Below are 24,774 nucleotides of genomic sequence, written 5' to 3'. Positions count from 1 at the left end.
ACCCGATGATGAGTGGCCGCCGTATCTAATAGTACATACTATACCTAAATATTTCTAGCGGATTATATTTGACGATTTTGGCTGTTCTTTTCTTGGCATATTTTGGATTGCATTTGCTTTGTTTCGGTTTAGTAGTTTTGGTTATAGACTCTGCTTTGTATTTGGCATTTGTTTTGTTTTCGTTTGGTTTAAGTATAGGTTTTGTCGGTTAGACTTTTTTAAAATGGCTAAAGAAAATCTGAACGTTAATGGAGAAGTTGAAGAATGTTCTCTCATGGACAGTTTTATGTTGCTTGCTCACGAGTAAGTTCACCCAATAGCTTGATAGTTTTAGCGCCTAATGACAGATTAGTTAAGAATATTGTGTACAAAGAAGTTTTGTAGGCCCTAATTTTTTACACACGCTAAACAAAAGTAAAGCCGCAAAAACTATACTTAATTAATAATAATACTTCTTAACGCGAGCGAAGCCGCGGGCAAAAGCTAGTCTAATTATAAATATCTATGAAGTTTGAGTGACAACATTTGAGATAAGCTAAAGAGTTACCTGTTGAGTGAATTGGAGTGCATAATGAATAAGATCGTTTATAAATCAACAAATTGAATATAACTAAACTAAAGAATGAATACAAAGTAAAATACACAATTGAATCAAGATACAATAAATGGAGTTACCAATATTACATTTGGGACTTATTTCGTAAGGAATCAAACTATCTGACTTAAATCTAAATTTAACCTAATCGCGCGAAATCTAACACTTATGGTCGGAGAGAGTTTACATTAATCTAACAGATATATACTACCTTCAAAATTTCCGTAAGTATTTTGTATTTGAATGTTGTCTTCTTGTTCTGGATCAGGGAGACGTTTAGGAATCGTAACATCTATGGATACGCTATCACAATATGATTGACATCTATGTGACGGTCCTCTTATCTTGGAACAGCCTTCATCATATGTTCTATGGCAAGTACTTCTTTCAATGAATTTTCTCCTATGGCATGTTCGTACCTCGTTAAACTGCCTGGATTGGCGGAAAAATGTCCCTTTTATACAAGTCACCGGCCTAACAGACGGCAAGTCTCAGGTGTGGCCACTTCTGATTCAACTTACTAGTCATTGTAAGAAAGGAAATGAACTTCCTATCAAAATTGAAAGTATTGATATTCGTTGTTTGAAAAATTTGTCAAAGTTATAAAATATTTTCCAATTGAAATTAAGTACAGTGGTACCTCAGGATATGAATGTCCCAGCATACGAAATTCAGGATACGACATGAAATTTGAACATAATTTTGCTTCATGGTACGAACAAAAACTCACCATACGATGTTACATTAGTTTGCAGTACCATTTTTTATTCACTTCTGTTCATTGGTCTCAGTCCATGTGTTTGCTTCGTCGTGGAAGGATCTCGCTTGATAAAGGAAATCTTGAGGTATTATTAGAAAGTGACGGATTTTATTGAAAAGAAACATCCCAAAAAGATTCACACTGGCCGTATTGTTGCTCAGAGTAATGATATTTGCCTAAGTCTTTTAGAAACATTTTAAAAAGTAGGCAAAGCCAAACCTCTTTGGATAGATATTTTACCAAGCGAATTCTATCCAGTGAAAGTGCTGGTGGAAGTGAAGGAAAGACGGCAAAAAGCAGTAAATAAAAAATTTAAAAAATATATATAAAACAGAAAAGTTAAAAAATTAGTGTTAAGTTATTGTTACATTATGTTATGTAAGTTAAGTTTTAGTATCATTTCCCTTCTCCCTCTCCTCCGCCACCAGTTTACACCTCCACCTATCCTCAAAGGTAAAGTGCAAAAAAAACTACACTTTTTTTAATCAATTATTATTCTATTATGGTTATTTATACATTTACAACTACAAAATGCATTTTTCAGTGTTTTCCTTACTAAAGTTATTTTTTTTCAATGTACTACTTAGCTTTAATTTGAGTGTACTTTTCGTGTTGGAACAAATTATTTGATTTTACATGTAATCGTATGGGGAAAAACGATTCACCTTACGACATTTTTATGATACGATCTCAGTTTTGGGATGGATTAATTTCGTATCCTGAGGTACCACTGTAGTTCTTTTTAATGCTAATTTCTTTTAAAAGAATGATCCCCAAATCCTGATTCTCACAATAGTCTTGTCAATAATATCTAGAGGAAACAGTTTACAGATTTTTTTTCTTATTTTTCAACATAATCATCATCAAAATTGACACATCTTTTATATTGGTATCCAAAGTTTTTTTTATTTCTTTCTTGAAGAAGTCTGTTTAGTTTCTTAAACTAACCAATAATGAATCAATAGTTTTTCTGATTGTATATACATCGTAAATGGTAAAATGAGTCAAGTTTTTGTCAACACATTGTTATCATAGAGAGAAATATAACATCATCAGACTTATTTGTAGATTTTCCATGTTTTTAGACCTCCATAATTGTGTCAGAAAATGTACAAGAAGGTTGAAAATTTGTTTACTGTTACATAATGGACACATCTAAGTCACGAGCAACTAAATAAGCAAGCTAATGCCAGAGTCTGTTTCACATACTGGTATGAACTGCATCATGCTTAGCAGCTTGTTACCTAGACACACCCAAAGTTACATTTGCTGAATGAATTCTTGAATCATGGAGCAACAATACATGTAGATGAGTATTGTAAGACCTTGAAAAAATTATTACCACAGATTATTGAAAACAAATGAGAAGGCATAGAGAACCATGGAGCATAATGTTGCTTTAAGACAATGTATGACTGCACAATGTCACTTGAATGAGTCAACTGGTAGGCACAATTCCAGTGACATTGTGAGAAATCCACATTCAAGCCCTGATTTTATACACTGGCTATTATTTGTTTCTGCATTTGCAGACATTATAGCTGTTAAATTGAATTTTAAAAAAGAATAAATAAATAATAATAGGTTAATTGCAATTACTTACTGATTAGAAAGTATTTTAATTATATTTTAAATTATAATTTTTTTATTTAGAAAATAAGCAATCTAATAGTGAAAATACAAGAAAACAATCTGTACATCTAACTAGATTGGAAATTGAAGGATTACATGTAAGTTCATTATCAGGTGTTATATTTCAATAAAATATCAAAATATATTGATTAATTTTTAATTGACACTGATAAGTATATAAAAACTATTTATGTATTTATATAAAATATATTATCTTATGTAATATTGCTTTTTTGCCCTTTTATAAATAATTTTAATATTGTATTAAAAGAAATATTTATTTTATTTATCCAAAGATTGTGCTGTTTTTCATTTTATCTTTTTCTTCAAGAACTGTGATGTACACTACATATAAAGTAAATTTTGATGATTATAAAAGTTAATCAAAACCATATTACTGTTCCAAATGAACAATGACATAAAAGCTTAATTAATAATTTTCTATTAATCTCAGACCAAAATTTTTAATTAATCTTAACTATTATTATTATGAATCTTTACAATACAAATTTTGTGATGACTGGGAAGAAAATAAACAATGGGTGAATTGGGAGACTCACTTTCACTCTTCCCATCATCAGCAAATGAATCTCTTTCCCCATAAACAACTGACATAATATTTGAATGGCTCCTAAAATCATTTCTCCTTTATATAATAATATTGCTATAAATTATATGTATTAATATCTGAATGTCTTTTGCTAAAGATATTCATATATTACATGTAATTTGTGACATTTAATTGATGATGATCATGAAATTCTTGTTATGAATAGCCTATATTGGGTGTAAGGAGACAAAACTCATAAGATGAGTAGATGAATGAAGCCTTTCTTAATTACATTATAATCTCATTTTATGAAATTATTTTTATATTAACAAACATAAATAAAAATTTTGAGTTCTGTGAAACATTTCCCTGTTTAATAATAATAGCTATTTAAAATATTATATTAAAGAAGTTTTCTCTCTTGTTTATAATATTATCATATTCTTATTCAAATTCTGAACCTCATATTAATCTTACACTTATTATTTTAATATTTCAGGCAATAAAGGTGTGGCTTCAGAGTCTCCCTCAGAATAAGAAAAGTATTCCAGATCTTATTTATAATTATGAAGCACTAATTGCTGATGTTGAGGTATGTATATATATATATATTATATAAGAATTTTAAAATATTTATCTATTATTAAGTACAAAAGATTCCCAAGAATGGTCTGTATATTTGTAAAATTATGTTTTTATTAAAAGTTACATCTGCAAATATATGATAAAAAGTTAATTCTAAAGATATAAAAAAATTGCTTTTTTATTGATTAATATTTGAAAAATTTATTTATTGGGTTGCAATTTGAAAAAATTGTAGACCTATAAGTTTCCACTATGGTTTGTCTTTCCTTAATTAATCTTGAGAATAGAGTTAGATAGATAAAAGATGAGAACAGATATGGAAACCTTGGGCAGAAGGCCTTGATTAACTATATGTGAACTTCCAATGCAAACCAGAAGTCGTATTATTTCAATTAAAAAATTTCCCCTGAAAGGAGTTAGATGGATGACTGGCATGACTCCATTATTAACAGAAAAGTATGATGTACAGGGGCAAGATACTGCTAATTTTAAGGCAGAGAGCATATATTTTAAATTTAAAAAAAGTTTTAATACACTTTATTAACATTAAAAATATATATTTATTTAATCCAATATATAATGCCTTTCATTTTATATGAAAAACTTGTAAATTGATGGAAAAATATCATATATAATGAAAGGCATTATATATGATATTTTTCCATCAATTTACAAGTTTTTTGATGCCTTTCTTATAAAAATCATTAGAAATTGATTTAAAAAATGTCTCCATATGCTTCTGGATAGCTGCTTTTGAATTAAAACTTTCCATTAAGACTATTTTGAAGAGTTGAAAAGTAACAGTAAGCTAGATTAGGGTTAAAATGATGCGTGAGAACTTTCCAATTAAACTCTTAATTTTTGTTGAGTGGCTATTGCAATGTGGGATCAAGCATTATTATGTAACAAAATAAGACTATTCCTATGAAGTGATTTCTTCAAACCAATGTAAAAGCTACTTCTATGGTGTATGAAAAAAGAATTAATTGATAGACTCAAAAATTAAATAATTTTTTGTACATAGTCTGAATCTCTAATTGAAAATTAGAAAATAATACTATTCCTGTTTGTCAAATATGGACATTTTTCTTAGAGTTTTTCTAATTACTGGCAGTCTAAAGTAGAATTTACTGTTTCATTTGGATTCACAACTCAAAATGTAGTATTCTTCCTACATTCCATTACACTTACATTAACACTTTTTGAGGATGAAAACTACACTTTTGTTGTAATAATTAGTACTTTCATATTTTAAAGTTTTCACTTGATTTTATATATATAAAAGAAGAAATTTCATTCTATTTTTTTATTATGAATTTTTAATTTTGTTGATCCCTGTATACATTGCTTGTGTAGTTAATTTTATCTGATGTAACATTTATAATCTTTTATGGTTTTAGTGTACAGGATTTATAAGTAACTTTGAGATATCCATTCTGCTTTTTATTCATTGATTTTTTCACTGACAATATTTTATGATGATATTTATTGTTACTTGTTATAGTAACTAGAAAGTTGCTATTTCTTCTCAAATTTTACAAGAAATATTAATTCAAAAAGTTGTTGTATTGTACCGTTTTATTTATTGTTTAATCAGTTAATCTCACAGAAATTAAAAAATCTTCTCACATCAATTGTCAGTAATGATATAACATGAAATTGTGCCATCTGTCCATCAACTGGAAAGAGAATGAAATTTTTCTAGAATTTTGTTTTAAACATTCCATAGAATTTACCTTTGCTGATTATATGTTGGAAAATAAATAGTCAGATGATTTCAAATTTCACTTATAAAACACAATGACAAAAGTTTAGCTTCCATTGATAGTAGTAATTAGAATAATTTGTAAAGAGAAAGTGGTCTATAACTCTAATACTCTCTTCACTTGTTATCAAGAAATTAATACATTGATTATTTGAAATGGAAGTCAGATTACAGTAGAGCATCGATTATCCGACCCCCGATCAACCGTCACATCGGTTAACCGACTGTGTTCTAGTCAGCAAATTCAAATGTCCGCTGGTGATGCAGCGCTATAATATTTGGCTATGTCTTGGTTACTTTAATATTATTTTTGTTAAATTTTTGGTGTTTTAGCTGGCAACACTGGCTCAACCATTGAAGGGAGGACAGTATTTAAACGAGGCTTAATTTTCTAATTATGAGTGGTTGTTTGTTTTGTAAGCAATAAAATAATTTAAAAATAATTTTTATGACACAATAGCAACGATTATTATTTTTAAAAAATTTTGTTAGGCTTAACATTGATTAAAATTCAACGCAAAGTAGGTTAATAGCGATATACTAATATACTAATTATATGAGATATAATAATATACTATACTAATAATGTATTTTTTCATACTTTTTGGTGATCTGTTTTTTCAGTTATCCGATCAACCCCAGTCCCCAACTGAGTTGGATAATCGATGCTCTACTGTAGTTACTTTTTATGAATATTAACATAATTAAAATAAAAAACTTCTCTGTAGTATATTATTATGTAGATCATTTAATTTACATAATTATAATCAACATATAAAATCAGTTCATTTATTTGTTCTATGATGTATGCTTATAAAGTATTATATTAATTTAAAATATAATATTAACTGAGATTCCTGAAATTGATTTATTAATAATGGTGATATCTTAATTTTGTGATCAGTTTTTGTAGAATAATGTACATTGATACTTACTTTATAGTTAATATAAGAATTTTAAATAATAATTTAAAATTCTTATATTCTATAATTCATAAATAATTTAGACATGCTGGTTTTATTATAATAAAATTTATATTTCAGAGTCTGATTCGAGAACATATTAATGATGATTGTAGACTAGCTATTACCGGAAAACCTGTTTTATTTTGGATTGAATCAAAGGTCTGTAGAATGTACTTTACAAATATAAAATTATTAGTCTTTTAAATATTATTATGAAACTTTCTCATATGATATTATGGCAAATATTAAATGCATATTTAATATCAATTGATCTTAACCAAACACACTTTAGTATGTTGTAGTAGCATTGTGTTCATCCAAAAATTTACAATTTATTTCAGGAATTCAATCAAAGAATTATAAATGAGTATTTAAATATTGTTTTATTCAGAAACCAAGAAAACAACGAAATAGTCATCCTTATCTTTCAAAACCTACAAAAGCTTTAAGTAATAAAGCAGGTGGACCTCGTCACAGGAGAACACGATGTAAAAAATGTGAAGCTTGTCGTCGAAATGACTGTGGAGAATGTACTTTCTGTAAAGACATGAGAAAATATGGAGGTCCTGGCAGAATGAAACAGTCTTGCATAAGTAGGCAGTGTATGGCTGTAAGTAAAATATTTAGATATATCTTCTGTCTGTTTTTCAGATTGGCTATTAAACATTTTTCATTTTTATTTGTTTTTGTTTTACTCTACTTTTACTTAAAACTTTTATTCTACATAAAATTGAAAATTCTTAAGCAGATTTTATATAAAATATTATAAATCTTATAATAAATGTTACCCAATGTTTAAGTAACAACATCTTTTTTATCATTAGATTATATATTAAATACAGATGATTTAGATAAAAATACTAAAAGCAAAAATTTATTATTTTTTATAAAAATTTTATTTTATTATTAATCATCTACTAGTTATTAAAACATATTTGAAAGAGATTTTTTTGGTTATGAAAATAAATCAACTTTTGTCCTTGTCATATTTCTATAATAAATTAATTTTACTTATAACTTAATTTTAGTTTTAATGAATATCTTATATCTGCTATTTTAATCTAATGGAGAACATTTGGCTTACAATAGAAAAAGTAACATTTGTAGATAATGCCAATTCCATATAATTGAATCAAAGACTATAATTCAACAAAAAATGGAATTCAACAATATAATTAATAACAAAGAAATGATGACGACATTTTGAATTTAGAAAGTAATAATATTCAAAAAAAATTTATTTTTTTTTTTATTTAAAATTTTAATATAAACTGTTTCTACATATAGGAATTTTAAATACATTATTCATGACAGTGTATTCTGATATAAATATTTTTATTTTTGATGTTTGTTTCAGTTAGCGTTAAATGATTGTGTGTATATTTAATAATGTAGGATAAAATGATAACTATATAAATATATATGCATGTATACTAATTTTAATACGTATGGTATATAAAAATTTTTATAAAAATCAACAATTTGTGTTAAAGCTATGAATATCAAAGTAACTTTAATGCAAATAATTTGTATGTTAAATCATCTTTTTAATACTTGATTACAATCAGTTAGAAAAGTTAGGATAAATATAATACTATCAATGTTGCAAACAAACGTTTCTAGCATAGTTGCTTACAGGAATGGATTTATCATTTCAAGAGGCTGCTTGAAATGATATAATCAATTTTTATAGACTGCTTGACTGTTAATGATTTCTGTCATTACAAATACATTAAAGATTAAACTTTTTTTTAATAAATATCCAACTTGAAGGGGTGAAGAAAGAAATATCATATAACATTTTTAAAACCTCTTTACTCCATCATTCTTTAACATTTGTAATTTTTTAAAATAACTTTATACTACAACATGTATACATTTATTTATTTTTATGATAATTTTTTATATCAATGTCTATAAACTAATGACAAAGCAGGCATTTTATGTATAATGCATATTGATCGTCCATGATTGATTGATCTCATTCATTGCCTATTATTTGTAATAAAACAAAAATCCATTTAAATAAAGCATTCCAGGAAAACAATGCAATCTTATTAATTTGTCTATTTAATGCAAGTGTTTATTTTTTACTGTCTGCTAATACAGATTTTACAAAATTTAAAAAATTATTATTAATATATAAAGTAAGTTATATTTCAAATAAATTCAAATTTATTGTAATTTTTTTTATGTATAGCCAATGTTACCACATCCTGCATGTTGCATATTATGTGGACAAAATGGTTATGATAAAAATGATGATTCTGAAGAACAAACATGTAATTTAATGGAATGTTCTGAATGTTGGGAAATTGTCCATCCATCTTGTCTTCAAGAAAAAATGCCTGATTTACCAGAAGGAATAATTAACGATGATCTACCAAATAGTTGGGAGTGTCCGAAATGTTGTGGTCATGGAAAACCAGAAGATATAAAGGCATGTAAAGTCTAATTTCAAAAATATATAGTTTTTATTTAATAGAAGTTTCATTACTTGCTTATTAACAGATTTAAATTGATAAATATGATAAGAGCATAATTAAGATGATTCCACAGAAATATCAATGTATGTGAATATATATTCTAAGGTTTTCTATTGTTGAAAATATAGAACATATAATACCGTTGTATGATATTTTTGTAATTTGTCTTGTCTATGTATTTAATTTCACTTTTGCATCATATATTTATATAAGACAAGAGTGCTTAGATTACATCTGGACACTCTTGTCTTAAGCCTTTTTTGTATTAATGAAAACAAGATTGTTTTTCCAGTTGTATTTTTATGACAGAATTTAAGACTGTTATGGATTTGTTCCTTGTATAGTTTTAATATATGTTTCTATTATGAATCTTTTTTTAAAATTCCCATGAATTGTCATATAGTTCTAATGTTGATAATGATTGTAATTACTGATTTCTGATCTAAAAATCACAATACATATAAAAATCAGAAATTTGTATTCAATATAATATAAATATCTTAAAGATATTTCCACACTTGTGATTAAATTGAATAATTTTTTAAGAATCATACACTTCAGAGGTATACAAACTTCACCAAATAATCTCCTAAATGTTTGGGCTATAATTCCACTAATTTAAAGATTAATACAAAGTAATTTGCAATTAGAGGTAGACATTAGGTGCCATCTTGTAACTAAATTAATAATTCTAAATTATTTAATAAATAATTAAAATTATAACTATCTGGAAGAAAAGAACTGACCNTTTTATTGAAACTTATTATTATTATTCATTTTCATCGGGAAAACATTTCAAAGTGTCGTTTCAATTTTATTTATTTATTGGAGTGTTTGTGGATACACGATAATTTTTGTTTTTCCGTCTGGTGCGTACACGAATAAATCAGGTTTTTCGACACGTGAGCTGGCCACATACTGTTGTCCATGTGAGAAGCACGGATTCTCCAAATCTAGCCCACACACTTGCAGCGATGTCAGAAGTGCGATATTCCCCATTTTTATATATATTTTGTAATTCTTTACAATTTTAATTATTTAATTGCTTTTTCTTCTTTTCCTTGGACGTGAAATTTCTAATAGTTGGATAATAAACCTTTTTATTGTAATTTGTCTTTTTAAATTATTTTGAGTTGATATTAAAATTTGGAAAAGGGGGGATCCCTAGATCGGTAAAATAGGCGAATTTCCTCCTACAACTTCGGTTATTGTTCGGGATACAGTTACGGTTTTAACAAAGTTCGAGCAAATACATAATTAGCAAAAAATAGTTGAAATAAAGTGATTAAACAAAAATTATTACAAATATCGTAAATAACAGTTCACAAATGCATATAGAGATATTTTTTGGAAGGGGGAAAAATGGTCTTCACAATTTGAAATCGATCGAACTCACGATGAAATGCTCGTATACACTCGCGCCATCTATCGTAGGATAAATGTACTATGCCAGAAATCTTCGCGGGAGTATATTAAACAACTTCCCAAAGTTTCATGGCAATCGGATAAACAGTGTGGTAATGCATGAAGGACATACAGACAGACACCATACATTCATTTCTATATATATATATAGAAATGTCACTAAATAATCACCTTTATATAGACTGCTTGACTGTTAATGATTTCTGTCATTACAAATACATTAAAGACTAAACTTTTTTTAATAAATATCCAACTTGAAGGGGTGAAGAATATATATATATTGGGCTTTGCAATGTTTGTTACACTTTTGAGGTAGTTACAAAGAGTGAAATTTCTGTCTTTACTTTGTTATTTTGGTGACAATTGAAATAAAATATTAATTTAACTAATATTCAAATTTAAAATAATGTGATATTAAAATATTTTTAAAATTTTAGCCAAGACAAATTAAACCATTACGACAAAAGTTACAAATATGCAATGAAGCAAAAGATTCAGCAATATCTGCTTCTCCACCTGTGCCTAAATCTGTAGCCACATCAACATCATCACCTGCATTGTCACCTTTATCTGTTCCTTTATCTTTATCAAGTTTATTATCATCTCCAAATCAAGTATATGGAATAGCTGCAACAGAAATAAAAAGTGATAATGAGCCTCCTACAAAAAAGGTATTAAGATATTTATTATCTTATTACTTTTATTTTTATTTTATTCACTTTCATTAATTTAATACATAAATTTTTTTATGAATTACATCAGGGTGATTATTTTGAAAAATATTTATAAAATTTATTTATATCCTAATATGTTTTGATTTTTTGACCTATTCCTGGAACTTTTTGAACATATTTTATATTGATCTAAAGAAATGATTAAGAACAAAAGAAAAAAAAATATAAGAGACTAGGATTTATCCTTCTGCTTCTATCCCCATTTTTTTAAGTTTTAATAGTTACCTATTGAAATTTCTGTTTTTTTCTGTGTTTCCTTAACTTAGTTAAGGAAAGAAATATAAATAAGAAAAAAATTATTTTATTACAGAGATTAGTAAAAAAAAAAACAGTTGGAATATGGAAAATCGTGTGAGAGTATTGAAAAAACGCTTGTCTCTTGTTTAGGCTGTATGAAAGAAAGCCCACTAAAAAGTAAAATATTGTAATTTCTGAAATGCATCTGGGTAAAATAAAGTTGTTGATTGGCTAGCATTTTTGGAGTCTGTGGATATAATTCCTAGAAAATAATGGTGTTTGAACTGGTTATATATTGAAATAAGAGATTAGATTTTTTTCCTCTTTGGATTTTAGTTATTTTTTTTAAATGAATATACAGGTATACCTCGACTTACGTCGTTTCGAGTTATGTCGTTCCCGATTATACGTCGTTTGTCAAAAAAGTATATGGAAAAATAAAAATCAAGTTTAAGTCATTTTATTCGAATTTACGTCTGTCCGCCATAAATATTGAAGACGTAATATCACTAGAAAAATGTTTAAAGCACATAAAATCATATTAAAATATATACATTTACAAGTATGTACTGTATTTACAGTACTGTACATGCATTCGTAAATTTAGATTACTTTTTCTGTACTATATTAAAAACTAAAATTTATTTGTTTGTAAGCTTAAAATAGATCCTTACTAACCATATATTATTAAAAATGCATTAATAAATAAAACACAGAACCGGGAATGGTAATTTACGGTTTAGCCTAGTGACAAGTAGATTTGGAGACAAGTAAATTCGACTTACGTCGTTTTTCGACTTAAGTCGTTTTCCTGGAACCAATTACCAACGTAAGGCGAGGTATACCTGTATTTAATGAATGATATTTACAAGAGTTTACATTTTGAATATTATATAATCATAATGATGAATGAATTGTGAATATAATCATCTACTTATTTAACATCAGTTGTGCTGTTCAGGTAGGTAGTTTAGTAGTAAAGGCTCCTCTGGGATCCTAGGTTCAAATCTGAGCAAAAACCCAGGAATTTTTATGGTGGTTGTGTTCCAGATAAGTTGGACACTATCCATGGCTCTGAACCTGGTTAAATCTGCAATGTGTTCTTAAAAAGGCCCTCTTAGTGCCCATAGGGTGAAAAGAGTGAAAAATGAAGAAGAATCAATTTTAATTTCTGAAAGCTTTGAATCTAGACTTAAATGTTTTTAATAAAATATTAACTTTTCTTTTTTACATTTGTAATTAATTATATTAATTTATTCTAAAGAATAATTTGAAATTGTACTTTTCAGCCCAAATTAGATAATTCAAATATTCAAGAAATAAGAAATAATGTTTCACCAGTTGCAATACCTGAACTAACAATAGATAATATGTTTAGTGAGAAAACAAAAGAATCTATAGAAGATGTATTAGAAGAAAAGGTATTTTTAATCATAATTGTTAGTAAAAGTACATCTTTTATTATTCAATACTTATATTTATTATTTATATTTCCAGACTATTAAAACTTTTAACACACCATTATTTAGTAGTGTTATGGAAACTACAATGCCTTCTCCAAATAAAGATATGAACAAAGAGAAGACTAATATACAGACTGCAATTGGTAGGACACCGGATATTGTTATGAGACAGCATCGTTCTGAAATTAGCTACCCTCCAAGAGTTACAACTAGGAAACATAAAGAAAGCACCCGGGAAAGGCTTGTTAGAAGTATGAAAGGTTTAAGGAAAAGTTCAGAACTGCATATTAGTAGAACTAAATCATCAATTGATAGAAGCAACAAGCCTTCAGTTTCTAACACTACAGTATTGTCAAAATGCACTGTGAAAGTAGAAAAAGTTGATGTTCAGAGATTAATGAAAAAAACCGAACAAGGAGGATTGATAGACACTGCAAACAAAGAAGTTGGAAAAGAAACACCAATAGCTACTGTTTCACAAACACCACAAACATCTGAAAGTCCAGCTTTTTGTGATGAGAGGATAAACTTACAATCACAGAAATTTTCCACTATGTTGAGAGATCGATCTAACCTACAAAAATCTAAATGTTTAGATTGTGTTTCTTGTTTATCAACAAAATGTGAAACTGAACATATGAGGACAGAACAAGAAAATTTAGCTTTAGAAAAAGAAGTTATCTTTCCAGTTTTTCGTTACCTCACTCATACGGATTTGTTTATTTGTCAGCTTGTTTGTAAAACTTGGAGTCGCTGGGCTATTGATCCGAAACTTTGGACTCGTATGAATGTGTCTCGCCGTCGAGTTACCATCAATGGACTTTTGGGGATTACCAGAAGACAGCCATTGTCTTTAAATCTTAGTTGGACAAATATTACTTTCAAGCAGTTGTCTTGGTTAATAGCTAGATTGCCTCAGTTGAAGGAACTGTTGTTGTCTGGTTGTTCATCAACAGTTATTACTGCTCTCTGTAGTTGTAATTGCCCATTGTTACGTTACTTGGATCTGAGGTGGATTGATGGATTGACCGATTCAATGATCCGTGATCTCGTATCACCTCCAAAGGACTCAAGACCTGGTTTTGTGGAAACTAGAACACGTTTGAGGCATCTTGCTGAAATCCGTCTGTCCGGAACTGATATCTCTGATGTCTCTGTGCGTCTTCTAGCTCATCACTTGCCACTATTGAGTCGTTTAGATCTCAGTCATTGCCATCAGATAACAGATATGGGAATAGCCGTACTTGGAGCAGCCAAAGCATCGAGATTATCTTCTCTCGACGTATCATCTTGTTCTAATATAACCGACACTAGTCTAGAAGCTCTCAGACGTTGCACTAGTTTAACTTTTCTTGATTTACGAGATTGTGGCCAAGTTTCAGAATTAGCCTGTTCCAAGTTTGTCAGACAGAACAATTTTATGCTCACGGTGCGAGATGGAAAACTCTTGCAGAAACAAACTTAATTAATTACTAGCAGTTGAGAATATTAGTGGGAAATGAAAAGTTGTTACAGTTATCAAACTGCATAATAAGTTGCAATATCTTGTTCAAAAACTAAAACGTACAATGGACGACATATAAATAATAATTGTACCTGTTACACCATTTTTTAATATCTATGATACTGTTAGGAGATGGGCTATTTGTTTGCCTAGCCTACATACTACATAATGGAAATGGAATTAAATATATTCAAGTGATTATTCTTAATGCCTACCAAAAATATGAAACTCAAATAACTTTCTGTTCGAAACTAAGGAAGGGAAGTTGTCGGAACAATCTATTCATCCCATAAAATCACTAAACAGTGTTCATCAATATATTTAAATATTCCAGCATTCAAACTAGAAGCAATGTGTCATTTCAGAGCTATATCATTCCCTTCATCTTAAACTACAGCATAAATTGATTTTTGCAATGTTAGATACAAACTGTGGTTATTGTCTTAAATTTGTTTTTCATCAGGAGTTTTAAGTGAAGTCTTCAATTCTTGTTCCCAAATTGTAAATGTTATTTTAGAATAATCGATAGTAGTTCAATTTCCATTTATCGGTCATCACTGTAAGACCAGAATACGAATCATCAAAAACCTTGGGATAATTTTAGGCATCACTGTGATATGTCCCAAGCAAATACATGATACGTTTACTGTTTTCCTACTAAAAGATATATGTAGCTTTTATCTTCAAGAGAATACTTTTATTTGTATGAGAATTTTTTCTTTTATCTATTTCTATTTCATTAAGCAAGAAATTTTATCCTTTGAAATTAAATCATGCAAAACTAATTCATTCAGTTTACGGCATATTTTCATCTAATATCGCTTTTCTTTTATTTCATCATTGTACAAATAATAATTTATAGAAATTTTCTTTGGCAAATGAAAGTGTTTGTGTTTTACTGAGCAATAGTTTGAATATTATGGTGTTTTATGTGACAATTGCAATATTTAGATTATTAAGTAATTTAATTTTTAATTTTCAAAATCACTTGTTATAGAAACTATAAGTTGTTTGAATTATTTAAATATTCACGAATAATGCAATCTATTTTGTGTTCTAGATATGTAATTAAAATTTTTATCCTGAATTTTTGTTTTTGTTCCATATATTTGTTTATTCAAAGTTTGGAACATTTGCAAATTATCCTACTCATATTTCTGTGAATATTACAAAAATTACAATTTAAAAAATATATATATATTTCTTTTTAACCTAATTTAAAATTTGCAATTTGTTTTTATGACATTTGTGTGTTTAAATATTAATTTATCATGTAGAAATATATATATGCTGAAAGTGAAAATGTTATTGCCACGAACTGATTATTTGTATTTCATCTAAGCCATAAGAAACCAAGATAAAGAAAACAACATTTTCAGTGTTTTCATCGAAAACTATGAAATGGCAAATACCAAAGTTGTAGAGTTTGTTTTGTTCTATTAGCTCATTATTCTTTCATAAATGTAATTAATATTTTGAAAATTTGTATATTTTGTTCATATAAACACCTAAAAATGATTAAATATTAAAGGTGAATAAATGCGTATTTATAATTACTAGTATATAAATTCAAACCTAAACTTTTAAACGGTATTAAAAAAAATCAAAGCATTGTATCTGACACGTAACTTGATTTTACTTTCTAATAGAGAAATTTAGGCCAAAAAGTAAGTATAATTTTATTTGTAAACAGCAGTTTTTAACTATTTAAGTTAATTTTTTATTAAAGAAATCCAGTTCTGACGAGTCCGAGTTCGAGTCTGAAACGCCTCAGAATATTTTTCAGAGTGAATTGATAGGATAATCGGGTCTTATCAGACCGAACCCTTGATGAATATATAGAAAGGTCTTAGTGGTCACAGGGTGGAAAGGACTTTAAAAAAATTGTTAGAGTCAGTTTTGTTGAAAATGTATCAGAATACTGATTTATCCATTTTAATATGGTATTATGTGATTATTTTAAAACGACGTGATCCTTAAAGATGAATTGTTCATTCATTTGGTCTGGTGAAATTCCAATATTTTAATAGAATTGAGAAAGGATCTAAGTGCCAAAGATGTAAAATGTAGGAAATTATTTTACTTTTCCGGTTAGTTATGTGTAGGCTACATAACAAGGGAAAGTAAATGTAAATTTCCACGTTTCGAAACCCAAAAAACAGGAAAATTCGTGAATGTGTGTGTGTGATATTCGTTATTATCATTTACAACTTTTTGTGAAACTCATTGCTACCCTAAAAGTTAATCCTTTTGCCATTTTTAATACAGTAATTAAAAAAAATTTTATAACGATCTCATACAGTTGACATCACACACAATTTTATTTATTATAATTAAAATATACCGCAAAAGTTATTTTTTAACAGCCGGGAAAGTTCCGGAACTCGTTTCTGGATATATATATATATATATATTTCTTTTGTGGTGATCTAGACATGGTTTTAAATAGAAAGAGAATATTAAAGGTTAATCGAAATCCATAGTTTCTCTATAGAAAACTTGTTTTCCTACGTTTTACGTCTTTGACACTTAGACCCTTGCTAATTTCCAGTCTTTATAAATGATTTATTATGCCATGTATAATGAAAAGAATATTGAAGAACAATGTTAGTTCATATTTTGCTAATAATTTATTTCAAAGCCATTTCTTTATATTAGATAAATGCTTTTAATTATTAGCTACGCGTAATTGGTTTATTTATTTACGGCAAGACGACACGTGGGCGATCTGCCGAGGGGGACTGTTGCTCGGGAGGACTTTCTTAGGGAAATTGTCCTCTTGTTACGAATGTCAAGAAAACCCGAAAAATTCCACCTGACCAGCCGTTGGTGAGGCGCGAACCCTGACAAATGTTTAGTATTTTTATCCAGTCGGCCACTCGGGGGCATAAAGATCAGAAACATTTTGTCATGGTTTTTAAATCTAGTAACCTTGATTTTGTGTAGACCGTATAGTATATATGATATATTTTTTAATTGCTGTATATATAATAACAATTATCAATTTTATCATTAATATATTAAATAAGTGCGTCAACTCTTATCAGCCGCCATCTTGATCGAACGACAGTTTGCCTTCATTTGCATATATTTGCTCATTTTGTTATTCTCTTCGCGAAACAGCGGATGAGAATTGAATTCGCTAAGCGAAACTAAATGACTTTTTATGCATTTCACTTTCGCTAGCAACAGAATTTTAAACTAATCTTTACTAGTAGAATGAGACATTTTCATTTGACATAGTCATGTGGTATGATGAAAACCTGTTTATCGTAGTCTAAGTGTCCAATCTCCAATCTAAACGAGAAGCTTAGTTTATCAATTAATCGGAGAGAAATAAAAGAGAACTTTACTTCATAATGAACAAATTTTCACTTTATGTTATGCATATGGATGCACATATAATAATCCTAGTCTGCACGATTTTCGTAACAGACATAGGCTACTGAATGTACTGAACAAGGATCTGAAATTAGATGTTTGAGTTATTAGCTATCAAATGTCTGCGTAACCTATTCCTTTGCTGGTGTTGATCAGTGCTGCTGAAAACCCTTATCTCCCAAGATTGGCAACATGATTGCTAATTTCATTATGCGCAAGAGCTGTAGTGTGAGGTGGCTCAAGTCGTAGCACTCCTAAATCGCATTTTTTAAATTTTGAATTTAATATAGCGGCAATAAGATGAACACTTTAGTCAACCATCGTAGTGAGTGTCTGTCACCATCGGCGAAGTGACAAATCCTTTCAACAAGTAAGTTTATTGTTGTTTTCTTATAATTTTCTGTATATGTTTGGTAGATTTTGTAGCAAGTAAATTAGTGATAAATTCGTGTTCCTTTTTAAATATTCATTCTGTAGTATCTAAAGAGTTGTTTACTCGAAACGAAATCGTAATAGATTTATTCGGTGTTTTCTTATGTTTATTTGAAATACTGTAACTAGTGCTGTCTTAAGATTCCCAAATCGTACTTGTACTTTACGATTTAAGGAATTAGGCTACTCTGTCTGTTATTATTAACTTTTATCTGGCGAGTGTCGGTACAAGTAAGACAATACATTCAACAACACATAATATTTCTTTGATTTTTTGTTTTATTATACAGTACGTTTCTATATTCAACAGTTGACTCAACAGTGAATTTTCCGTTGAGTCCCTCCGTTGAATGATCTGACGTCACGTTTAGCAGAAAAAAGAAACGCTTTCGTTGAGAGGTCGCTTTTCAAGATGGCTGACTTAAGTAACTACTGTAGAAGGTGGCGATTGTGGCTGTTTTGCTAAATAATTAAAGTAACTCGCTTAACCATTATTCGAATAAATCCTTTTATTCAAATGAACCCATATCTGTATCATTTTCTTGTTTACTGGGTCTTTCTTTAATAATTTTTAATTACTTTCTCGAATATTTATATCATTAAAAAGACTTAGAGGGCCAAATATCGGTCGTAATCAATTTTGAACAAAAAAATCTTAATATTTCAATATTGACCAAATTATCCAACATAATCGTGCATTCATATGTTTTATCATATACAGATCGTTCATTAATCTGTCCGCTATTACAGCATCNTATTGAAATATTAAGATTTTTTCATTTGTCCAAAATTGATTACGACCGATATTTGGCCCGCTAAGTCTTCCTAATGATATAAATATTCAAGAAATTAATTAAAATTATTAATTAAAAAAAGACCCAGTATACAAAAAAAATGATACAGATACGGGTTCATTTGAATAAAAGGATTTATTCGAATAATGGTTAAGCGAGTTACTTTAATTATTTAGCAAAACAGTCACAATCGCCACCTTCTCGTTACTGAAGTCAGCCATCTTGAAAAGCGACCTCTCAACGAAAGCGTTTCTTTTTTCTGCAAAACGTGACGTCAGATCGTTCAACGGAGGGACTCAACGGAAAATTCACTGTTGAGTCAACCGTTGAATATAGAAACGTATGGATTGAATATAGAAACGTACGGATAGACTATAAACAAGCCAAAACTGATTTATAATAGTTGGAAACAAAAAGATATGGACGATGCGTTAAGCAAATTACGTGCAGTGGTGATATTGGATTTAATAAAGCACACTGGCAATATAAAATCCCTAAACCAACTCTATGACGTTATCTTCGAGGATTAAATAATAAAATCAAATTCGCAAGGCCTAAAGATCTGATTGAAAATAAGGATAAAAGTAGAAAACTAGTGTTTCAATTGGCGGAAAAATATAAATTACCACATCTTTTTAACACAGAAAAATAGTTGCAAATGATACTATAAAATCATGAAAGATAACTCTTCCTTATCTTTATGCTTTTCAAAGGCAACCTCAGTGGCAAGAGCAGAAAAAAAAAGGAGCAGTTAAAAGAAAGATACAAACAATGGAAATTTAAAAAAAGTTATAAAAGTAAAAGCGATTGTTTTTGTAATCTTTGTGCAGAAGATATATCGTGAAGAAAACATGATTCAGTACTTAAAATGTAAGACGGGTGCATGATCAGTGTACTTGAGTTATGGAAATATGTTTGTGATAATTGAATATGCGACGGTGACATGATAAAAATATTTATTTAAATAGATTACTTAAGAAATAGAGACTTTAGCTCTTTTTGTTTGCCACCGTGACATTTGATGATAGAGAATGCTTCCCTATCATCAAATGTCACGGCACGCCACTGATAGCTTGCCATCTTTTACCCCATTTGAAATCCCAGTTTATAACTAAAATAGATATCGAAAATAAAAAAGAAAGATTAAACACATGACAAGCACTGTATTTCTGCGCATTTTGAGGAGTATTTTGTATTTATCTAATAATAATAACGATAATTAGTGCATTCTTTAATATATTTATTAATTACTTCGTTAATTAATTAATTACATCATTTCCGTATACATTATTTTCATCCATTGCCAAATTTTACGATAGATCATAGAAATGATAACATTTATTCATTTATCAATATGATATTAATTAAATATTTGTTCTATAACACATCATAAATACAGAAACAGAAAATAAAATTCGTGACTAGTTTAAAAGCTCGAACGCTCAATGGGGGCGGTAGCACCCACATTGAGAATCACTGGTTTAAAGTATTTTTCTTCATTTTAACCTGATTAACAAAAATTAAAATTTAATGTATAACATTAAATAGCCTATTAAATATCGGATTATTCGACAGGGCGAATAGACATGAAACCGTCAGAAAAATATGTCATTTTTCGCTCAGATGCAGGCCTACTTTGAGCTTCTGGTATAACTGTATCTAAATAACTGTAACGCGTACTTCCTGATACATTAAATAGCAAAGAGTCGTAAACATTCCTAAATTTGTCATTGGCCAAATTCTTTATAGGTACTGAATGTAACTCTTCTCCGTTTGTATCCTTCAAGGCGATTATTAGATTTCCATAATAATATATATGTAAATTCCACGAAACAACAATGTTCTTCCGGATGCCTCTCCACTTGATTTCTAAAGAATCATTCGATTGTAATATCGCATCGAAAAGGCCCACAGGCTCTCCCTTATCTCCTATAATGTCGAGGACGTCTTTTCGACTCCAGTAATTAATCTTATTGATGTCTTGATTAAAACCTTGAAACCACGAACTCCATTTTAACGAAGGATTCATGGTTACCAGATAATAATCTTCAGAACTGAAAGGTACTTTTAAATTATAGAAGCACGCTTTTAAATTATCATTATGAAGAATATCTGTTCTTCGTTCTTCAAAAATAGAATAGTCATAGCTGATTTTTTCGCTGTAGTTTGTGATGCGAAAATTAGTTACGAAAGATACTGTGGTCATCCTACAAAAAAATTTAATATATATATTTCTTTTAATAATGAACTTTTAAAAGAATTTTAAATTAAGAAAATAAATTGATTCGTGTGCTTAGAATTGTAAACTAGACCAACAACTATTCACAAATATTCGTGTGTTTTTTCCCTTTACTGCATTAATTGGAGTCTTAAACTCAGTCAAAGCAACCTTTAAGATCTCAACTCTAACTACAAGAATTAATTTATATCTCTACCATAACCTTAGATTAAAAAAATAAAACAAATTGAATATTTTCTTTGTTTATGAGATTGCCGTGTAATCCTTGTGCGCTGTTGCACATATGGATTTCATGGATGATTTAATTTTGTTCATAAAGACAGACCCGACCCACAATAAAATTAACCGGCATGAGTAATCGACGAAGAACTGAAGTTGTAATTCGAATTAACCATAAAAAATTAGAAAGGCGAAAATCGAATTCGAACCGGAATCCGTCAAACAGAAAGAGATTGCCTTTATTAGGCCATCAAGCAGACAAATTCAAATATAGTAGTATGAAATACCGGCTCATTAAATTCAAAGTAACTAAATTCACTTTGTATCCGGAATTTAGAATAGTTAACATTTTTATATTCAGTTTCTTTCTTTTATTTTTTTACCAATAACTTTTGTAAATACTAAATTAAATGCTTTCCTTAATTCTATAATAAGTTTTGAAACTAGAAATTTTCAATTTAAATTTTTTCCGAAATTTGAGGACAATTAATGCAGTATTATTAATTAAATATTCGAAGTTTTGATAGTTCGTCTTTTATGTAAGTACTATAGTCTACTTCTAATTTATCTTCGTTATTATGGAATTATATTATTTTTATGGTGTAAATAGATTTTTAAAATATAGATGATTCGAATGACTTTTTAAAATTAATATAAACCTTTATTTTTCAATAAATATCGAATGAAAATTTAAAGCAGACTTACGGTTTATCATAATTAAAATGTTCACTCTGGATCTCTATCTCTTCGCTTGTTTGCTCATCAACAAAACCAGCCCAGATGACTGGTTTTCCTTTCTTTTCTGAATATTGTTTTATAAAACTATATACCAAATTTTCAAAATCTGTAAAAAACAGAAAAAATATATCTTCATTTTAAGAATACAGATTTCATTTTAAGATCCATATTTCTTATTTTGTTAAATAAAAACAATCTGCAATAATTGAAAAAATTGTAGACCTATAAATGCCCACTGTTTTCGGTTGGCTGTTGTCTGTCTGTCTCCCCTTAATCTCGAGAATGGAGTTAGATAAATGAAAGCCGAGATCAGATATGGACATCTTGAGAGCAGGAAGCTCCGAATAACTGTATAGTAACTTCCGATACAAACTTGAAGTTACGTTATTTCAATTCGAAAATTTTTCCCTGTAAGGTGTTATAGATTACCGGCAGGACTCTATTTCTAATGTAATACATAATAATACATAAAGTAGAAAAATATATATTTATAAGCAAAAATTTTACGTGCACAACACCCGATCATTTCATTTAAAATGAAATTTTCTTTAAATAAAAAATGTATCTGTAATTGTCCATATTTAGTTCAAATTATTTTAACTTAGAAATAGTGGGACGTTGGGCAGGTTTCTAAAGGCAATTATCATGCCACTTTTAAATGCAAATAATTGCTTTTCTTATGTAAATGAAAATTATTAATTTAAATAACTATTGTTTTAACTTGCTACTGTTTTAAGGAACAATACTGATTTATTTAATTCACAAAATCCAATTTTTTGGTCTATATTTTAAGCGGCAAGTAATGTGGCGATAGAATGTTTACAAACACAACTTAGGTGATTTTTTTTCTGCGGAAATTTAATTATAGGTTCAAGTGTGATAAAAAAAGGTTTAAAAAAACACTTGTCTATAGGCTTAGTGGAGACTATTCCATTTTAATATAAAGTTTTTCCGTTATTGCAGTAATGTTATATTTTTTTTCTACCGCAAATTTCTGCTGGACAGCTTTAATTCCACCCTCCGAACTTGGTGCGATCGTATTTCGTACACCTCTAAAACGCTTAAACTGAATTTTTCCCGCGTTACTTGAAGACTGTCATAAATTTATAAACCGCGTTAATCGAATATAATACATTAATTAATCGAGGAACTATCACATTTACGCTATTAATTTAAATCAACGATAAAAAGAATAAATATTTAAAATACTTACCTTCTTCGTTCAATTTTATTGTATTGTAGTTTGGATTTTTAGAATTTGTATATTCATTTTTCGTCGTCGTCGTTTCTTCAGATGGATTGTCCGATATATTTTGAATCGGAATTTGTGTTGGTTTGGTATTAAAATCACTCGTATTCGATGATTGAGATTGATTCTCCGATTTTGATGTGGTTAAGACAATCAATCCGAGAATTACGACAAACTTTAAAAATGCCATTTTTAGTTTGATAATTATTAATATTTTCCGTTATATATATATATGATGTTGCTTCAATTACGTATGTGATATATAATGCTAAGTAATGAGATTTGCAATTAAAAGTTTAATGACATGTTGATTTATTCGATGAAAGTTAATCAAGTCGAAAATATAAGGAAAGCGAATGAATTATGCAAATTTATGTTGAAAAGTGATTTTCTTTCTTTTTATTTTCTTTTTTTTCGTTTTCGTTGTTAAGCAATTTTAGTGTTTAATGCAGTTATATTCTGTATTTTCGCGAAAATATGAGCATGCTATTATAAGCGAAAATTGCTTGTTTTTGCTTTTTTTTTTTTTGAAATAACACGTCCTGCTTCTCCTGTAAGAGCGTGCTGTTTGTGTGTGAAAATTTGTTTGGGTTTTTAAGAGCACTACATTGCTGTGTCAATGTAAATTTAGTGTAAAGGTATTTGGATATAGCATATATCTCTGTTAAATCTCTGTGGTAACCATTATTAACAATAAAAAAACCCAAATAAAAAATGAGTGATTCCAAAGCTATGAGAGTTTTTAAAAATAGTGAGTTTTTTAGGTACTTTGCAGATATAGTGACATTTTCCTTCATCTTTAAGAATATGCTCTTACCTACCGTATTTCCGGTAGGTATGCACATACAAAGGTGTATCCTACATTTACAGTGCAAGAAGGCGATTATGAATAAAACTGAGTTTTTTCAATTTCAATTAGCATAAAATTTAGCTTTGTGTTGACAATTTTCGCTATCTACTGGAACAATTCATAGCGCTTTGTGTCATTTTGTTCTCGGAGAGTATATGCCTCATCCATAAT

The 24,774-nt window shown here is 28.7% G+C and overlaps 2 protein-coding genes across 2 annotated transcripts in view; one reads left to right on the top strand and one right to left on the bottom strand.

Moving 5' to 3' along the window:
• The window catches only part of LOC111622110 (lysine-specific demethylase 2A-like), a 74,460-nt gene extending 58,200 nt beyond the window's left edge, over positions 1–16,260 (top strand). Inside the window, exons 11-18 of the mRNA XM_023364425.1 lie at positions 3,009–3,085; positions 4,037–4,129; positions 6,931–7,011; positions 7,244–7,462; positions 9,053–9,292; positions 11,201–11,434; positions 13,024–13,155; positions 13,232–16,260. Coding sequence (XP_023220193.1) covers positions 3,009–3,085; positions 4,037–4,129; positions 6,931–7,011; positions 7,244–7,462; positions 9,053–9,292; positions 11,201–11,434; positions 13,024–13,155; positions 13,232–14,662 — 2,507 coding nt within the window. The 3' untranslated portion in view covers positions 14,663–16,260. The remainder of the gene's footprint in view (positions 1–3,008; positions 3,086–4,036; positions 4,130–6,930; positions 7,012–7,243; positions 7,463–9,052; positions 9,293–11,200; positions 11,435–13,023; positions 13,156–13,231) is intronic.
• Positions 16,261–20,556: 4,296 nt separating this feature from the next.
• LOC111622117 lies at positions 20,557–23,971 on the bottom strand. Its single transcript, XM_023364443.1, has 3 exons — positions 23,718–23,971; positions 22,472–22,610; positions 20,557–21,515 (listed from the first exon to the last, which is right to left on the bottom strand). The coding sequence occupies exons 1-3, from the start codon at positions 23,941–23,943 to the stop codon at positions 20,873–20,875; spliced, it is 1,008 nt and encodes a 335-aa protein (XP_023220211.1). The 5' UTR covers positions 23,944–23,971; the 3' UTR covers positions 20,557–20,872.
• Between the last annotated feature and the right edge of the window lie 803 nt (positions 23,972–24,774).

This window comes from Centruroides sculpturatus, unplaced genomic scaffold, assembly GCF_000671375.1.
Source record: "Centruroides sculpturatus isolate CEXI.00-Female unplaced genomic scaffold, Cexi_2.0 scaffold308, whole genome shotgun sequence".
In the NCBI taxonomy this organism is placed as follows: Eukaryota; Metazoa; Arthropoda; class Arachnida; order Scorpiones; family Buthidae; genus Centruroides; species Centruroides sculpturatus.
Note: the sequence above shows the minus strand (reverse complement) of the source record. Positions and strands in the feature narration are given on the sequence as shown.